The sequence below is a fragment of the Ambystoma mexicanum genome, chromosome 1p (assembly GCF_040938575.1).
Source record: "Ambystoma mexicanum isolate Mex_15411 chromosome 1p, UKY_AmexF1_1, whole genome shotgun sequence".
In the NCBI taxonomy this organism is placed as follows: Eukaryota; Metazoa; Chordata; class Amphibia; order Caudata; family Ambystomatidae; genus Ambystoma; species Ambystoma mexicanum.
Window position 1 is genome coordinate 1,127,630,750 of NC_090921.1, and position 18,152 is coordinate 1,127,648,901.

Genomic DNA, 18,152 nt, shown 5'->3' on the forward strand with positions numbered 1-18,152 from the left:
AAACTCCAGGTGGAGAAACATATATTGCATGCATGATCCAGTGATAGGAAGTACTTCAGACTTGCGCCACTTGACCTTATATCTGGAGACTTCAGAGAATCACATCAGGTAAGCAATGCTTATTCAGGGCCACGCACAAACAGTGGTAGATCATCTGCATAGAGCCAGATTTTGCCAGAACACTCCCCTCTTCCAAGATCATCAATATTTCCATTAGCTGTCAACATTATAGCTAATGGCTCCATCGCTAGAATAAACAACAAAGGGGGAAGTGGGCATCCTTGTCTCACCCCCCTCTTCAGTTGGAAGGACTCAGATACTAGGCCATTAGTAAGAACACTGGCAGTGGAGCTCACATACAATAGCCCCACCCAACGCAGGAAAGTCAGTCCAAATCCCATTTTCTTTAGGCTTTCAAATAGGTAAGACCACTCAATCCTATCGAAAGCCTTCTATGCATCAAGGGAGATTGCCACCACAGGAGCCCCCAGCTTACTTCCTTTGTCAATGGTCAAAAGCAATTTCCTTATGTTGTCCACCACAGACACAGTGACAAAACCAACCTGATTCTCATGCACTAGTGACGGCACAACTGTCTCCAACCTTTTTTCCAATATTTTCTCCAACAGTTTACAGTCAGTATTAATTAGGCTATTCGGCCAATGACCTGCACACTGCGTTGGTTACTTTCCCATCTTCAATAAGACTGTCACCAAAGCATGCCTCATGGAGACTGGTAGTATCCCATTCCCGAATGATGCATGTACACATCACATAGCAGTTGAAATGCAAAGTCGGGTAAAATCCAATAGAACTCACCCGTGAGCCCATCAGCACCAGGTGTCTTGCTATCTCTCAGATTTGAAATTGCAGAACGGATGTCTTAAAATGAAATTGGGGGATTTTAGTGCAGCAGCAAGGTCGTCCGACAACCAAGGTACTTCAGTCTGATTTAGAAAAGATGCATTTGCACCACGCCCACATGTGGTCTCAGTGTCATACAAATGTTCATAAAACCCCTTAAATACTCCATGAATGTCTCTGTGAGTCAGCAATGATATATGAAGAAAAAAGATTTGCTAGGGGTCATGTAAAAACAGTGTGCTTGGGGATACCACCCTCTATAGTAACAATGATACAGGAAAGGCCTGCTGCATCGGTTTGCTTCCACTAGCACCTCACTAGCTGGACCAAATTGGTTACTAAGTAATGAGTTGGAAGAGAAGTCCAAAGCGCATTGCCAGGAAAAATGTGCGTTGACTGTACTATTACAATCTCATTAAGGATCAGAAATACAATAATATTATATGACAATCATAGGTTTAATCTAACAGCAAAAAAAGAAAAAAACAGCTGGCACATGTTTCGACCGCCTTGGTTGTTCTCAAGGCGTGCAGGTTGTCAAAGAAATACAAAAGTCGGTATTCGCTGTTTCAAATGTTTATTGAGACATAGGACTGTCAGTATTAACCAAGAATAATATCCAACTATTTTCCATAATGGCGATCAGGGTCGCTGAAGAATAAGGTCCAAAGCAGTTTTTGGAGTCTTAAAAGGATTTGCTTGGCATAGTACCCTTTTTGCATTGCAAAGAATGTGTACGTAGTGAGACAAAATTATCGTGCAATAGTTCCACCCACCGGAGAATGATCCCATTCAACTGTCAGCATTTCTTTCTACTTTGCGAGCAATTTCAAGGCATTTCTTTAACTTTGCGACCATATGATGCTACTAACAAGATCTATTGCACGATAATTTAGAAGAAGGCTTTTGGGGTCGGTGAGGGGTATCTGAGTTTTGTAAGTTCAAATGCTTTATCCCTAACAGGAGAACTATTTGTTCAAACGGTTCATTTACAAAATGTGGTCCATTATCAGACCACAAAACCTTGCATACACCCCATCTTGGAAACACTTCACTCAAAAGAGACTTGGCAGCCCACGTGGCATCAGGGGGTGTGCCTGGACCTGCCTCGATCCATCTAGAAAAAGGACATAACACAACCAGCATATATTCCTAACCGTTGCATGTCTACCACATGTCTACATAATCTATATGTAGGTGTTGAAATGGGCTATTGGGTTTAGGAATTGCTCCTCCTACTGTTCGCAAAGGGTGCCCTGCAGTACATTTCTGGCACACAATGAAATTTACAATGAACTGCCACATGCTCTAACACATTTTGCGAGAACCACTCTTTTGCAATCCTATTCACAGGATAGTGAAGCTGTTCCAGGGCTACCCGCAATGATGCTAGAGGCATAACTGGCTTTCCAGTGCTATGCTTTCTCCAAATTGCCTCTTTGTGGGATAAGGAACACCCCTGTTTCTTCCATATATCCTTCGCTTCTTGTGGTGCTCGACCTTGTATCTTAATTAACTGAACAATAGACAGCATGTTAACACCCTCCTTTACCAACATGCATCATCCTGTCATCTGTTTAACATGTTCTATTTCGAAATTAGAAATGGTCGGGATATAGGCTGCCTTTTTTTCGTCCAAGTCTGCCACTTTGGTTTCTCTGGGAATTATGTCTTCTCTTTTAGTGTGGCTGTGCATTTTCTACGACTGTGAGCGTCAATGGGAGTCATAGTGCTTCAATAAGCTTATCCAATAGGCCTGTATGTTGCACTGGTCTGCCGTCTGCGCAGAGGAAGCCCATCCTTTTCCAGTGTGCCAAACCTGCGTGTACAGTTGGCATCACATAGACGGAGTCAGAGTACACTGTCACTTCCCCATCTTCAAATCTTTGGAACGTGGCAATAAGCGCCACTGATTCTGCAGTGTGTGCTGAGTAATGCGAAGGCAATCATGTGCTTGTCACAACCTCAAATTCACCCTCTTGGTTCAGCTTCACTTGTGCTCATCCAGTATGCAATTTAACCAGTTTTTTGGTTAATTTCTGAATAACCATCAATAAAAAAGACCCTCCCACCCCGGTCCTGATAGCATTCTCTCCGGCTTGAGGAAAGTGATCACAGTGTTTAGTATACATTGTGCAATCATGTACATAATCATCCTCCCCTACTGGTTCTGCTATGAACATTGATGGGTTCACTGTCTTGCATCTAACAATTTTAATCCCAGGATTCAATATAATTTCCTCATATCCTGATGCCCTTTGTGTGGTCAATTTACTTTTGGGCTTCTCTAAAATTGCAAATAATGCATGCTCAACAAATAATGTTACTGAACACCCCGTTGTTATACTTGAAGCTTTTACAAACACAAATGCAGCAGCAGATAAAGATTACTCAATGGGAGAGTACCCTTTCATAACTGGATCTAAAATCCCATAGGCCAATGGTTTGTGTCCATGCCCTAAAGTCATTTTCTGTGTAAGGCCTGCTGTCATGACGTCTCCATTTGAATGAGAAAATAAGTAAAACTTTTCATCTTCATCTCATCTGTCCATGTTATTTTACTTTTGCCCACCTATGCTTCTTTAAGTCCTTTTAAAAGTGGTTGAATATATGCATCTAGATAGGATTGTGAATGTTAGCACATGCCACACCTAGATGGAACTTGAATGTTAGCATGTGCCACACTTAGAATTGAGAACATTAGCCTGCGCTGCATCTAGATAGGATTGTGAATGTTAGCACATGCCACACCTAGATGGAATTATGTAGATCAAAAAGTACTACACTTAGACAGAACTGTGAATGTTAGCATGTTAAATGCCGTATAACCACTAACCAATATAAGCTCAAACTCTCTGCATATTTATCTCACTAAAAAAACTCACACAACCATCTCTCGCACAACAAGCTGCATGCACTTTACCACACTACAACAGCACACGCGGACTGACACTGATCCAATACTCACACCAAAGCTCAGCACCCGGTGTCTACCGAGTTGAAGCTGCCAACAGTACACCACTCGTCTCATTATCCTACTCCCTCTTCACCTTACTAACCCATCCCACCTTCTCATTTACAGATCCGCCAGAGCGCCTGGGGACCAATTCAGTTGGTGACGGTGCGCTATATAAGTACCTTTAATATAACATAACATAACATAATACAACATAACATATGTACTGTAGTCGAATGCCCGGGCCCTACAATAGTTACATAGGCCTACAAATTGTTGCATTTCCCTCATTGTTTTAGGTTCAGAGGTCTTCATAATTGCTTCTGCTCTTTCAGGTGTCACTTTCCTCCCCTCGTGAAAAATTAACTGTCCTATATACAAGACCTTTTTCTGGCAATATTGTAGCTTCTCATTGCCTGCTTTATATCCGTTCTCATGAGTTTAACTGAATCTTCCCGGAATCTTTCTTCTGTCTAACTGCACACTGAAATTTCATCTACGTATTGAACTATTGTACTTTCGAGCTGAACACTGCCTAGAGCCATCTGAAGGACTCTGTTAAAGATTGAAGGGGACTCACAGTACCCCTGGGGCAACTGAGTATGTTTCAGGCAAATATGTCTATAATAAAAGGAAGTCAAGTCTTGCGAGTTTTGATGAAGGGGAATTGAAAACAATGCGTTTTTAAATCTAAGACTGTGAAATACTTGGCATTAGATGGGATGTTACACAATATTGTTGCAGGATTTGGAACTAAAGGAAACTCAGCTTCGACTATATTATTTAGGCGAAGGTCCTGTATAAATCTCCACAACACCCTCGTTGATATTCTCACTGGGTAAACAGCCATGTTACATGGAGAATCGGCTGGTACCAATATTCCTTGCTTCATCCACCTCTCTGGACATGGGGTATTGCTTTGCAGGTGGCAAAAGGGCTCCTGGTTTAAGTTTGATTTGAACTGCTCCTACTCCTTTTAATAGACTCACATCATATGAACTTATGGTCCATAAAATATTAGGTACTTTCTCTAAATCTTCCTGGAGAAATGACTGTCTTTTTTACGAGCGTGATTCTCTGTGGTATTTCTCTATTCTCTACCTTAATCCAATAAGTGAGATTTATGAAAAATACTAACCCATCATCTGAGTATTCATCCTTAAACAGCTCCATGTCTGTCAAATTTGTCAGCCTGTATCCTTCACTGAGGGATATCGCTGTTCTCTATCCTCTTCCCTCATCATCTGTCCCATGAAGGACCAACCTTTTCTCTCTGACCACTGCTGCTTCTAACTCCAAAGGGATAATCTGCCCTTCTTTATCGTCCATAGGGATTTCTGGTCTGAACAAAAACGTGTCAGGTATACTTAATAGCTTGCCTATCAATCTGGGCAACCATGATAAAAAAACAGTCACTCCATACAAAAAATACTTCTGGGTCCAAGGGGACCCCTCACAATGCCTACTGGCCTTTAAAGGCTAATATAAGCTCACACACATTCATATAATGTATCCCTGGGGTGGAATCCTCTATTCCTTCATCATTAAAAGATATTGGGCCTCATTACTGGTCCTCCGGTAACCGTGCTGGTAAAACCGGCAGCTACCCATCAAATCCATAAACAGTTACCGGCACCTGCCTTGCTGGTAACATTGGGGTATTACAACCCCGGCAGCTGGAAAGTCAGGTGCCAGTAATATGTTGTTCCTCATTCCTATAGAGTCCAATAGGACTCTATGGGAATTGGGACCACGGAAACGCTGGCACTGGTAATACCAATACCAGTGCTTCCATGAAAGTCTGTGGGTGGGTGCCGGTCCACCTGGCAAGTCAGACCTGCCGGGCGGGAGGGCACCCGCTCACCAGACCTGTATGTTGCAGGTCCGGAAACAATGGTGCCGGTAAGATTACCGGCACCATTGTTTCCGGACCGGCAAGGTCAGCATGAAGCCACTGTCATGTTAAGTTTTTTCATTAAGTCATGCCCTAATATGTTAACTGGTGTCTGCCTAGAATATAGTAATGGCATCAACGTAATGTGTTCTCCTATAGAGATTGGCAATTCATCTGTAAAGGAACTAACCGGGGTTATGATATGATATATGATATGGTATTTGTAACGCGCCTATACACAGGTGTTTCAAGGCGCGAAAACCTTCCAGAGAATCCATGCGCATTCATGGCAATACCTGGCATTGGATATTTTCCCTCACGGATGCAGGAACAAGTTGCTCCAGTGTCTACAAGAAATGAAAATGTCTTGCCTCCTATCGTCACCTTCACCCTTGGTTCCTCTTGGGTGTCTGGTGTCACTGATAGTACTGAACATATAAGGTTGCTCTGTGGGCTGTCCTATTGTGGATATAAATGAATCCGTGTACCTGTGAAAGGATTTCTTCCTACCACAGTCGCACTCCCTGGGTGTGGGTGCTTGCTGGACTCCTGTAGTCATATTCCATTGTGGTACCATAGTCTGCTGTGTCTGCGCTTGCTGGGATTGTGCTTGTTGTGTTTGCATGGTCACTTGCTGTGATTGTACTTTTGGCAGTTGCATTTATAATGGCTCTTTCTGTATTTGCTGCGGTTACAGCGCATATTTCTGAGCCTGCGTGTGATCTTGGGCATAATACTCCTGCGATTCTGTATTATATTGTGGAACCTAACCCCTCCCCCCTACTAAAGCTTGCCAATTTTGCTGCATGCCTCCTCTGCTTCTACATGTTCTGGCTATGTGCCTTTTTCTTCTGCAATTCCAGCATTATTGCGGCTGTACGCCATTAAATCCTTCTCTTCCCTGAGGGTTTTGAAATCCACCTCGTCCTCTTCCTCTAGGCCCATTCCCTCGTCCTTTTGGCCAAAGATTGTAGCCACTCTGATCTGTGGGATACACTAGATTGTTCTGCTGTGCTGGTTGCATCTCATGTGTCACTCCACCTTCATTACTCATCAACACTGCTCCCTGTATAGCTATTTTTGACATTTATTTCTGAACTAACTTCGCCTCTTCTGGCTTCCTACTTCCAGATTTCTTCTTATTTTTCTCCTACATTAATCGTCAGTAATGCATGATCGTCAATTGTATTTCTGGCCGTGTTTTCGCTTCCATTCTCAACTGTTTCTTCATCTGCGATTGCAATAGCTCAGGCAATCCCTGACATAAAATGTGGTAAAATAATGGCACTGTTTTATCCCACAGTTCACACATCTCAAGGTGCTATCTCTCATCAATATCTTGAATATAGGTGACAGGTTCCTCATATTCCCTGATTTTCCTCGTCATAATCACACCCATATCTGATGTATTGGGATATTGCACTCTCCCCGCCTGCCATACATCTGCTCTGCAATTATTGAATGGCGCTTCATTATGTGTTGTGCTCTGTGCAGTCACACCTGCATATCCTGCTCGTTTCCAAATGTCGTCAGCTCTCTCTCATATGATGGCTGCTAACACGCCTTGTGTACAGGTGCCTTATAAATGGCTCATCATATCATGTCACCTATGGCCATCCGTTTGTGGTCATGGAATATATTGTGGTCAACCTCCCCCTTTCTCTAATAATGGGAATTGTGAAAATCCTGGTCCGTAATCATACCTGCCTACACTCCTCGTTTTCCAGACGGGGCTAGTCTTGCCTGTTTGTCTTCATCCTGGTAGTTTCCCTAATACACTTACATAAGACGGGTACTTCGCGATCGTGCTTGTGGTTGCTCAGTATATGGTGTTGATTCTGGTATTCTCCCTTTGGGGTCATCTAAATATGACAATTTTACCCCTTTTTCTTCTCTTGATACTTATGAAAATCTGCATGCACCCTCCCTTCACGCTCTTTCATTTTCTTCCCTTTCATCGTCTGACATTATTATTTCCCAACTTGTATGGCTATTATCCTTTTTCCGCATCATCACGGTCTAGTCTACTTAAAGACAGCATTCTGTGCTTGTCTGTTATGGCGTCATCAGACCTTCCTCCCGTATCCATTGATAGAGATCCTTATACGTTCTCTTGGGTTTTATACCCTTATTTATCCATCATTTGCCTATAGAAATACCCATTTATTTTCCCTACGTCTTCTGTATCTTGTACATTAACCCATGTCGGTATTCTTGATATCCCTTGCAGCTCCCTGTGGGGCTGTTGTGACCCTCTCCTTTCCTCAAGTGGTTCTTGTGCTTCAATCAGCACTATGCTTCTATGACATAGATACCCTGCATTTGGTATGATTTTTGAGTGCATATCGTCTCTCGTACACTCAATGCAGTATAGGGACAACACAGGCGGGCCCACATACAGCTCTTCTCCTGCTGTTCCAATATGACTGTGGGGAGGGAGTTAGGGTAAATACATCTACCTGCTCCTCTACAAGATGGAACTGGTGGGAAGTGGGGTGCAGGCTCCCAAAAACACGACAGCAGGACAGTTCAAGGGAGAACACTAACTGTGATGAATTGGGTGTGATAGCCGTGGATATTTTTTATTTTTATTAAATACAATTATGCATTTAATTCCATGTCTGGAAGGGAAATCTGCTAATCGGATTCCCGTCTCATAAGCACCATGCCAAAAGCAATGTACCCCCAATTCTCAGCAAGTTCTCTGCCAGTTACAAAGAGCAGGTTCAGAGGTCACACATTCCATCTTGACAGCTGCAGGGACATCTAAGTCTCTGCAGTGCAGGGGCTGCATTTAATATATGAACCCATGTTCCAAAAACATAACTCTGAATATCCTGTCCTGGTGCCACACTAAACATGAAAAACAAGCCATATGAGTATGGTGGGCGACATGTCTCAGAGTTATCCCAGCCACATTAAATTGAAATTGCACATGTATCAGGTCTGTGGGCCCAGTTCAGCTGTGGAAGTTTTATGTCTATTCCCCCAGAAATACTCAACCCTCCCCTACTGGCAGGAATGTAACCTGGTGGGATTCACCTCTCTGTTCCTTTGTAAGGGCAGGTTAACATCCTTCTCCCAGAGACAGCCAGTCCTCAGGACGCTTGCCTGGGAACAGAAATTAAAGGGCACAGCCATTCTCAAAGAGCCAGGCATCACAAAAGGGGCTGCATTTCCAAAGGCCTTTGTTCATAGAGAGAAGGGAAGGGGCGGAGTTAGAGTAGTCAGGGGTACTCTGCTCAATGGAAGGAGACGTCTACCATTATGAATCTCTCTGTCTCTCTTTCCTGTCCCCTCCAATTCCTCTGGAGCATAGCACATTGGGCGTTGAGAAGGGCAAAGTCCACACATTTCAAGAGCAGGGATTGGACCCCCAATCATATGGGGACTTTTGTCCGTAAAAGAAGGGGTCTCCCACAACTTCTTTGAATCAACTTGAATCATCGCTGGATCATTACTTGAGAAGATTTAGTTGGACCCTGCTGGGAGTGCAGTCCTCTCAGAGTCCTCCAGTTGTGAATTGAAGGAAGGTGTTCCAAAGCAGAGGAGAGCTCTGTCCCCTAACTATCCCCAGGGTGATCTGCTGCCAGAACAGGACCTGCCTCTCTGCCAGTCACAGGGGTACCCCAGACCTCGCCGTTTTGGAGGACCCCTGCAGGTGTGTGCCAGTCTTCCTTCCATGTGTTTGGGTGCCCAAGATCAAGGACCCATCTTGTTCTGTGTCCCTGGAGTGTGACTCACAGCAACCTAAGAAGTGGCCTGATACTGGAGCAAAACCTCCTCACTGCCAGCCACAGTGGTACTCAGGACCTCACCATGTTTATGGACCACTGCAGTTGTGTGCCAGCCTCCCGCATGTTAGGGAGCATGGGAAAAGGACTCATCACTTCCCTTAGACCCTGGATTGGGACTCAAAGCACCCTGTCAGCCAATACAGTCAGGCTCTAGGCGTTTTTCACTGTCGAACTGCTTGGAGCATGTTTCAAGAACTGCACAACACATTGAACCAGCAGGACCCTCTGTCGCTGCCTTTTGCTCTCTCCCGATCTTTGCACAGAGCCAAGAAGTCTGCTTCGGGATGCCGAACCACCAAGAACTGCAAAGAAGGTAGCATTGACTGCTAACTTCCCCCTTTGTCTATTTCTGCGCCCTAGAGATTGGTTAGGTCACTTTGAGCCACTTTCTGCTCACAAGTACATATCCTTTTTCATGGACATTGTTGCTTTTTCTTGCCCTTCACCCCTGATTCATTGCCCAGAGTGCTGCATCCACTATCTTTGCTTATTTCGTGTTCTTTCCTCGGGGGTGGGCTTTTTTAAGTGTTTTTCTCGTTAATTGTTACTGTCCATGGTGTGTTTAATTAAAGTGTATATTTTGTATCAAACCTTCATGGAACATTCCTTTATTTTGGACTGTATACTTTTCTGTTTGGGTTGCTACTGAACCACATTCACCCCCCGCTTGAGAGTATAGCCTTCCCTGGGCCCACATTATCACAAAAGGCGGATGAGGTATATCTCCTGACTGTGCCTGGTTTACCTTTATGATTGTGTTGGCTCTTGGTTTGGAGAAGTGTGAGCGCTGAGTGGGAGTTTTGGCTGGTCCTCTTGATTGAAGACATGAACCTTTCAGCCATCCCATTTGCTTGTGGCCACAGCAGTGTTATCCTCTTTTGTGTGAATCTCATGTGTTTTGCGAACCTGTAAACGTCCTGTGCACTGAATGGCAGTCCATTGTCTGTCTTGACTGTATCTGGGATGCCCACTCGCTGAACACTTCTTTTATGACCCCAACGATCTGGGCAAAGGACATGGAAAAAGCATGTTTGACAATGGGGAACCTCGAGAACTCGTCCACTATTACTAGCAGATAGTTTCCCGTCTCAAGTGACCCGTAGAAGTCCATCGCAACCTCTTGCCACACCCCTGCAGGTATCTGTGTCAGTTGCATGGGGAGTGGCACACTGACACGGTTGGCAGCTCCTTACTACCTCCTTCACCATTTTGTCCATTAGTGGAAACCATGCCAACTGTCAGAGCACTTGGTTGCTTCTACCCCCCTGTGACCCTCGTGTGCTAGCTTCACCACCCCCCTCATGAGGGACGATGGGATGACAATGCGGCAGCCTCTTTGCAGTATCCCTTGTTCCGACACCGCTAGTTCTGAACAGACTTTCCCCATACGTTCCGCCTCCAGTCTGTTCGCCCCTTGCTGATGACGCAATAGCCATTTGTAGTCTCTCCATTTGTTTGAGACAGTGAGTACCACGGCTCATCTGGTGGACGGGTCAGCCTGCTTTGCCCTTGCCAGGTCTTTGGTGGCGACGGCTGATGGTAGCGCTTGTTCCGTCACATAACAGAGGTACTCCGCGTCCCCTTCCCTTGGCGGGATATGTCCGTCATTGGTGTCTCGACATGTAGTCAGCCGGGTTGCTGTCTCCCACGGATCAATGCACAATGGTATAATCTTATTCCTGGAGGCAGATGCCCCATCTCTCGATCCTGGGTGGCTTTTTGGTCCTTGGATTCCTGAACAGTGATAACAGGGCCTGGTGGTCGGTCACAAGGGTGAATCTCTTCCCGGTCACGAAGTGGTGGAAGTATTCACAGGCCCACATTGCAGCCAGGCTCTCTTTTTACGCCTGGGAGTATGCGCTCTCCGTTGGGGATAGGGATCTGCTTGCGTAAACCACACCACAGCTCGCCAGGGCCTCCGGTATTTCCCATTGTGCCAGAATGGCCCTTAGGCCCACTGGGCTTGCATCAACCACCAGTTTCGTGTGCCACACGGGATTGAAGTACGACAGGTGCGTGGCCCTAGCCAGTTCCGACTTGAACATGTCAAACGCTGATTGGCATTCACAGGGCCACTGGAAAGGCTGAACAACTGTCACAGTAGTTGGGTGTTGACGGTGTATCTCTGTAAGTATCTGGCACAGTATCCGGCCATTCCCAAAAAAGGATCGGACTTCTCCCACATGGGTGGGTGCATGCAGGTCGTTGATGGCATGCACTTTGTCCGGGTCAGGCTGCATCCCTTTCCCGGAGAAGATGTGTCCATAAAATCTTAACTTGTCCTTGCTGATGTTGCATTTCTCATGGTTTAGGGTGAGCCAATGCGTCCTTTAGGATGGAGCACATGTCCAGGAGTGCCTTCTCATGCTCCTCTTGGGTGGTGTCGTACATCAGGATTTTGTATGAGTAGTTGAAAGCTCACTTGACTGGGAGGAGTAGGTGTCTAATAGTCTAATGGAAGATCTCTGCATCTGCCGAAATTCAGCCACTTGTATCGAAAAAGGCCATTGTGCATGGCAAACGTCATTATCCCTCCGGAGACAGGATGTAGTTCCAGTTGGTGGTACCCTTGGTTTTGGTCTAGCTTTGAAAATTGTGTGGCACAGTCCAGGTTCACAATCATGTCCTCTATTGTTGGGCCTTGATGTCTATCTCATTCAATTGCTGTGTTTGCTACCCTCATGTCGATGCAGAGTTGAAGTTGGTTTCCACCCCTGTGCACCACAACTAAGGCCAAGATCCATGGCCTGGGCCCTGTCACGCATTCTATGATGTTGCTGTCCAATAGCTCCCTTGATACGGCTTCCTGCAGGTGGAACCCGACTTGTCTTGGAGGTTGTAGGACTGGCTTTACTCGCTCATCGATGTGTAGGCATTTGACTATCAGCTTCCTAACCCCTGGAAGAGCTTAGGGAATGCTTCCTTGATCATCTCCTCGTTGACCTGTGAGCCCCTTAGATGGCAGATGTCTTTGTTGCTGTGTTGATCCCCACTGCATACTACTAGGTCTTTGACCTGGAAATGGATACCAATCAGGCCAAGCTCTTTTGCTGTGCGGTTGCCGAGTAGGCATTTCCCATGCACCGGGCTTCTTAGCACATGGATGACTGTGTTTATTCTCCTTCCTCTGAAAAAGAATGCCTTCCGGACTTGCTCCAACAATAGGAGTGGAACACTAGCTCCCCATTGAAATATTCTTGACTGGGACGGCGTCAACTCGTGGGGTGTTCCTGACAAAAGGAATTCCCGCTCCCTCATTATGTTGACAGTGGCAACCGTGTCTATGAGGAACTGGTGGGTGACCGTCTCCAATGTCACAAGCACTTTGAGTGCTTTGCTGCAGTCTTGATCCCCTTTTATGAGATTAACAAACTCATCGGGAAAATCCGGGTCCTGACCGTATGAGAATTCATCCCAGTTGTCGTATGGGTCGTTTGGGTAGCCCGTCCAGTTGGTGTAGTATTCATCCTGTGACAACTGGTCATGTGCGGGTATGTCCCCGTACTCAGTACCATGTTCCATCGCCCTGAACCTCCTCCATGGCTGTTGTGGTTAGAAATGGGGCTGTATCCACTACCCTATCGGCGGGCCCGGTCTGAAAGGTAGTGTCCAGTTGCTTGATGTTGTTTGGGCCTGGTGGGATGACGGAAATGGTCTCCCTTCCCGACAGAAGTCCTGGTAATGTCCTTCCTTGCCGAATCTGGAGCACCGCTGGTTGATCACCGGGCAGGGGCCTGCTTAGGGAAAAATTTGACCACATCGATAGCACAGCCTCTGTTGATTTGGTCCTGGTCTCATCTGCGGGTATCCTTCCCTCTGTGGTCCTCTTGAAAAGGCTTCATGGTCTGGGGTGGCTCTTCCTGTTTCCTTAGTGTTGGTGATGTCCACCACTGTTTGATCCCTTTCTGGTTTCTTCTTTGGCATTTCTACGGCGGACGCCTGGATCTCCACTCTCTCATGTACTCTCGCCATCTCTATTACTTAGTCGATCATCAGGGGTTTCTTTAAGAGCTATTTACGCAGCACCGACGATGTGCATCCCTCGATGACCCGCAGCAGGATCACCTTGCCATCTGAGGATACAGAGAATTGGCAGCACACCCGCTTTTGTTGAGTGAAAAACTCTTCCACTGTCTCGTAGGAAGTCTGTTGGCACTGGTTAAATACATATCATTCATAGTCCCTGTTGGATTGTACCACAAGTTTCTTGTTTAAAGCTGCTACTCGGTCGTGCTAGGTGTTTCTCTCTTCAGCTAGGATGGTCTTGATGATCCTATTGACTTCTGTCCCTGCCAGATTGATGAAAATTTCATTCAGTACCAGTGATTTCTCCTCCATGCCGCCATGATGAAACCGACAAAGTCTTCGACCCAGGCATTCCCTCTGGGGCCTATGTCAGGCTGCAGGTTAAATGGTCTAGGCTTTCTCAGAAAATCAATGCTAGTGGTGGACGGCTGTGCCATTTGGTCTGCCATGACAGGCAGTTTGCCGGATCCCCAGTGTAGCTAGATTATTCTTGGCCATACCTTGGTGTAGGCCTCTCTGTTGTATACCCTTCTTGTGCGGTGTGCACGTGTCCTGTGATTGGCGAAGATGTCTGTGGTTTGGCCAGCGTGTAGTGCTGTGGCCCCATCTCTATTTATGCCCACTTGTGCGCTGCTTTGCTTTGTTTTCCTTGTTACTTTTGTTTTCTTTCTCTATGTGCTACTCCAGGTGGGCCTCTTGATGTATGTTGGGGGCAGTTGGGCAGAACAGTGCACAGGATTCTCCCCTCCCAGTCTGAAGATAGGGGTTTTCTTGTATTTTTCCCTTTTTTTTCTAACAGTAATGTGTGGGTGGGGCCTATGTGGGCCTCTCGCCCGGCCTCCTCAGGCACGTTTGTGCTCCCTCTGGGTCTGCACGTTATGCAGGACAAGCCTCCCTGGTCCTGTGGGCGGGCTCCCAGACATACTCCTCACCTGGTGTAAAAGGATGCAGTGTGGTCTTCCACAGTGCAGTTGGTCGATCCGGCCAGGTTTTAACTCGTGGCGCTGTAGGACAGGCACTAGAGCCCAACAAGGATGCCAGGATGACGGCGGGTGGGCAGGCTATGGCACGGCACCTTGGAAAGTACGGCTGCGATTCACACCGGCTGGCGCTACCAAACAAGTGTTCATGCTCATCGCCAGTTGTTGGCATTACTTTCACTACGGCTCGCATGCACACAAGGACGACAGGACACGTCTTTCGCTGCCAGCGATTTACAAACAATTAATTGAACCTCACGCCTCTTCCTCCCTGAGGCTCCACCTCTTCCTCCTGCCACGCTCAATCACTTAACCCTTGAGTGTCCTTGTAACAGCCATTACTACTTTATGCACACTTTGGTGTCAGCATGCTAGGACAATGTTAATGGGTTCTTTGCAAAGCTGCCTGTTTGCCTCACATGAAAGCTACTGTGGATGTTGAAATGTTGGACCATACAGCACCCAGTGTGCGCAACCTAAGCAGCGTATTGGAAATCTAGTTGCTAAAGCCTTGCGCACTTTGCAGGGCCTCAAACCATCTATATGCGCTCCTGTGTGGTACGCCAACAGCCGGAGGTCTCGCAGGGGATGCACCTCTCCATTCTAAGGGGGCTCTAGCTAATTCCGGGAGGTAACGCCATCTCGAGAGCGGACCAATAGAATGCGCTACCCTCCACTTTAAGATGAACATCAGCGTTGCCCTTGTTCTGGAGCCGTTGTAATAGTAATTTCTTCGAATTCGATTTTTCTTCCTCAGGAGGTTGTTTTGAATATTATCTATGTAGTGTTAGCTTGTGCTCACCTATGCAGTTTTTAGTTGGCCCTTAAGTGGGGGTTTGGGGAATGGTGGGGTTTAACACTTTAGCCTATTCATTGATTGATCAGTGGTATACTTATTGACACATAAGCTAATAAGTGCATTTTATAACTATCACAGGTTGTCAACAGGATAACTATTACCTAATACAAACGTACTACTACTACCTGTGAAAGTTAAACCTTGTGTTTCTTTTTACGATTTCAGACATTTGCAGACTGCTGCCTGTAAAACATTCCAGCATGTAAAGGTCGACACGCTGACTCAGCCGGACTCGGTCTCCACAGTCTCAGTGCCAGGTAAGGGCAACATCAGCAATGGTTTGTCAGGAAAGGCAGTGACCTTTATGTAATAAAAAAGCTGCATTGCTTCTGCCAGAAGTTGTTTCCATCAACGTCACTGTGAGGCTTTTATTTCAGTGCAGCCGGGTCACTAAAGATCCGGTTGCTTAGCATAGGGACCGGTGGGGACAATATGGAAAATATGGGGTCAAGCACAGATGTTCTTTCTGAACTTAGCATTTTCAATCAGCCTGCAGTGCATGTGCACAAAGACACACGCATTACATCCCACAGACTGCAGTTCCTCATATACTCAGTCGCAGAGCGATGTTGAATCCTGAATCCTGATGTGCCCCCTCTACCCCTATGCCAAGTTTCCCAGTTCCATGCGTGACACGTGAATCCAGTCCTGTGATTTGCTTCCAATTGCATGCTGGAAATTGTAGTTTTGTTTTTCCCAGTGCAAGGGGTGCTCTATAAGTCCCAGGATGCAGTGTGGGGAAAAACACAGCACTGGCTCAAAGATTCTGCATGGAACTGGGAAACCTGGCAGCTCTGCCTCTACCACTTGCAAATTTGTGAAACGACATTGAGCGGCTCCCCCCGAGGAGTCCTTCAGCCCCTCTGGCATCAAAACCTGGCTCCACTACAGCATACACCAACCCTATCCCCCCCCCTCCTCAGCTGCATATAAATAAGAATCTGCAACAGAGTTTCAAAATCCCTGTGCCGCTTGGTGGTCTAGGGTTCCTCTCAAGTCCCTGCATAAGGACAGATCTTTCAGGGCACCAAAAACAGGCGTCCAATTCCTTTTCACACGAGAATGTCAGAACAGCCCCTGCATAGAATATGCAGATTGTACATGGAATCCCAAAGTATATTTTAAAGTGATGGGAATGCCTCTGGTTGCAAGATGGAGGACAGAAAATCCTCCTGATCGGCCTGATGAAATAAAGTGTGCCTTAGAAAAGACCTTGCAATATGAATTGCATGTTGTATTTGTTGCATCTAGAGAGATACTGTAGTCTCACAGATTTGGTAGGATGTTCAATACGGGCCCTAGAAATTGTTAGGCCCCACTCAACCCTCTCACATATGACACGGGAGCCACTGGATTAGGTGTCTTCTCTTCTTTATTTCCAGACATAACTAACTCCCCCCCCCGACCACTCCCCTTCCTCACGCCTTCCTCTCAGGGCTTGTGGTCCATCCCTCTTAAAGGGGCTTCCGTCTATTTCTCGCCACAACACCTCCCCCTTGCTTATCAGGGAGGTTCGCCATCTACGTTTGTTTGATGAGGTATAGAGGTTTCTGTGTGACTCGTTGTGGGCGGCCTTGTGACTCTTGGGTCTCCCCAGACCTCCCCCGTGCCTGGTGGGTCGCTTGCTTCTTCAGCTATCGGTTTCTCTTCTTCCATTGCTGGCTCCTCCATCAGTTCCGGCTTTTCCAAGTGTAGTTTGCGGAAGAAGGAGGCGTTCCGGGTTATCTCACCTCCATCTCCTGTCGTGGTGACCATCGGTCCCTTCACCTCAGTGACGAGGAGTGGCTCTGGGCTGTATCTTGGGTCTGTCTTCCTTTGCTGTCTTTGTCTTACTAGCATGACCTCGCCGACAGGGAGTTGATGTTCTTTCGCTCTCCTCTTTCGGTCCACCCATTCCTTTGACTTCCTTTTCTTTTCTGCATCTCTTTCTCAAATTTCTGCATCCTGCTCTGGTGTGTAGTTTTCTTCTTGTGTGAGGCGGGTTTGCGGCTTGTTTTTTTATCATTAGCTCTAGAGGCGTCCGTTCCGTTGCTTCGTGTGGTGTATTTTTGTAACTCCTTAGCATTTGGCATATCGCTTGGGGCAGCGATGTTTGATTGGTGGTAGCCTTCTATCTGGTTCATTTGATGGTGGCCATGAATTGTTCCACCATGCCATTGGCTTGTGGCCATAGTGGTGTGATTCTCTGGTGGCGTAAACCCAGGTGATTGGCGAATCTGTGAAAGTCCTGTCCTTGCAATGGCGGCCCATTGTCGGTCTTTACTGTGTTGGGAATCCCCAATTCACTGAACAGTTCATCAATCACTCCCACGACATGGTGAAATGATGTGGATTGTATGTGTTTTATTAGTGAAAATCGTGAGTACTCGTATCACGAGGAGGTGTCCTTCTTCCAGTGGGCTGTAGAAATCTATGCCCATTCTTTGCCAGGGTCCATCCAGTAGGGGTACCATCTGAAGTGGACACGGGGGACTGTTTGCGTCCGATTTTTGGCAGGGTATGCAGTAGGTCAGGATGTCTTCCACGATGGCATCCATGTATGGGAAACACACTTGATTTCTCAGTATTTTCTATCCCTTGGTCGATTGTGGCAAGTTCATTCGGTATTTTCGCCATCCTGTACAGTTATTATTTGTCCACTTCCATGCTTACATACTGTTCTGTGTTGGGGTGCTTCAATTTGTTTGCATTGGTGAGGCGTATCGCCGCTTGGATCGTGGGGTCGGCCGTGCTTTTGCTGGTGAATGTCTCACTTGTGATGGCACGGGGGCATTGA

General features: G+C 46.4%; 1 protein-coding gene across 2 annotated transcripts in view; it reads left to right on the top strand.

The window, feature by feature from the left end:
- Positions 1-18,152, top strand: part of NECAB2 (N-terminal EF-hand calcium binding protein 2) — a 1,606,005-nt gene that overhangs the window by 1,554,320 nt on the left and 33,533 nt on the right. For both annotated transcript variants that reach the window (XM_069604778.1, XM_069604779.1), the window contains one exon: positions 15,542-15,633. In XM_069604778.1, the coding sequence (XP_069460879.1) occupies positions 15,542-15,633 (92 nt within the window). The remainder of the gene's footprint in view (positions 1-15,541; positions 15,634-18,152) is intronic.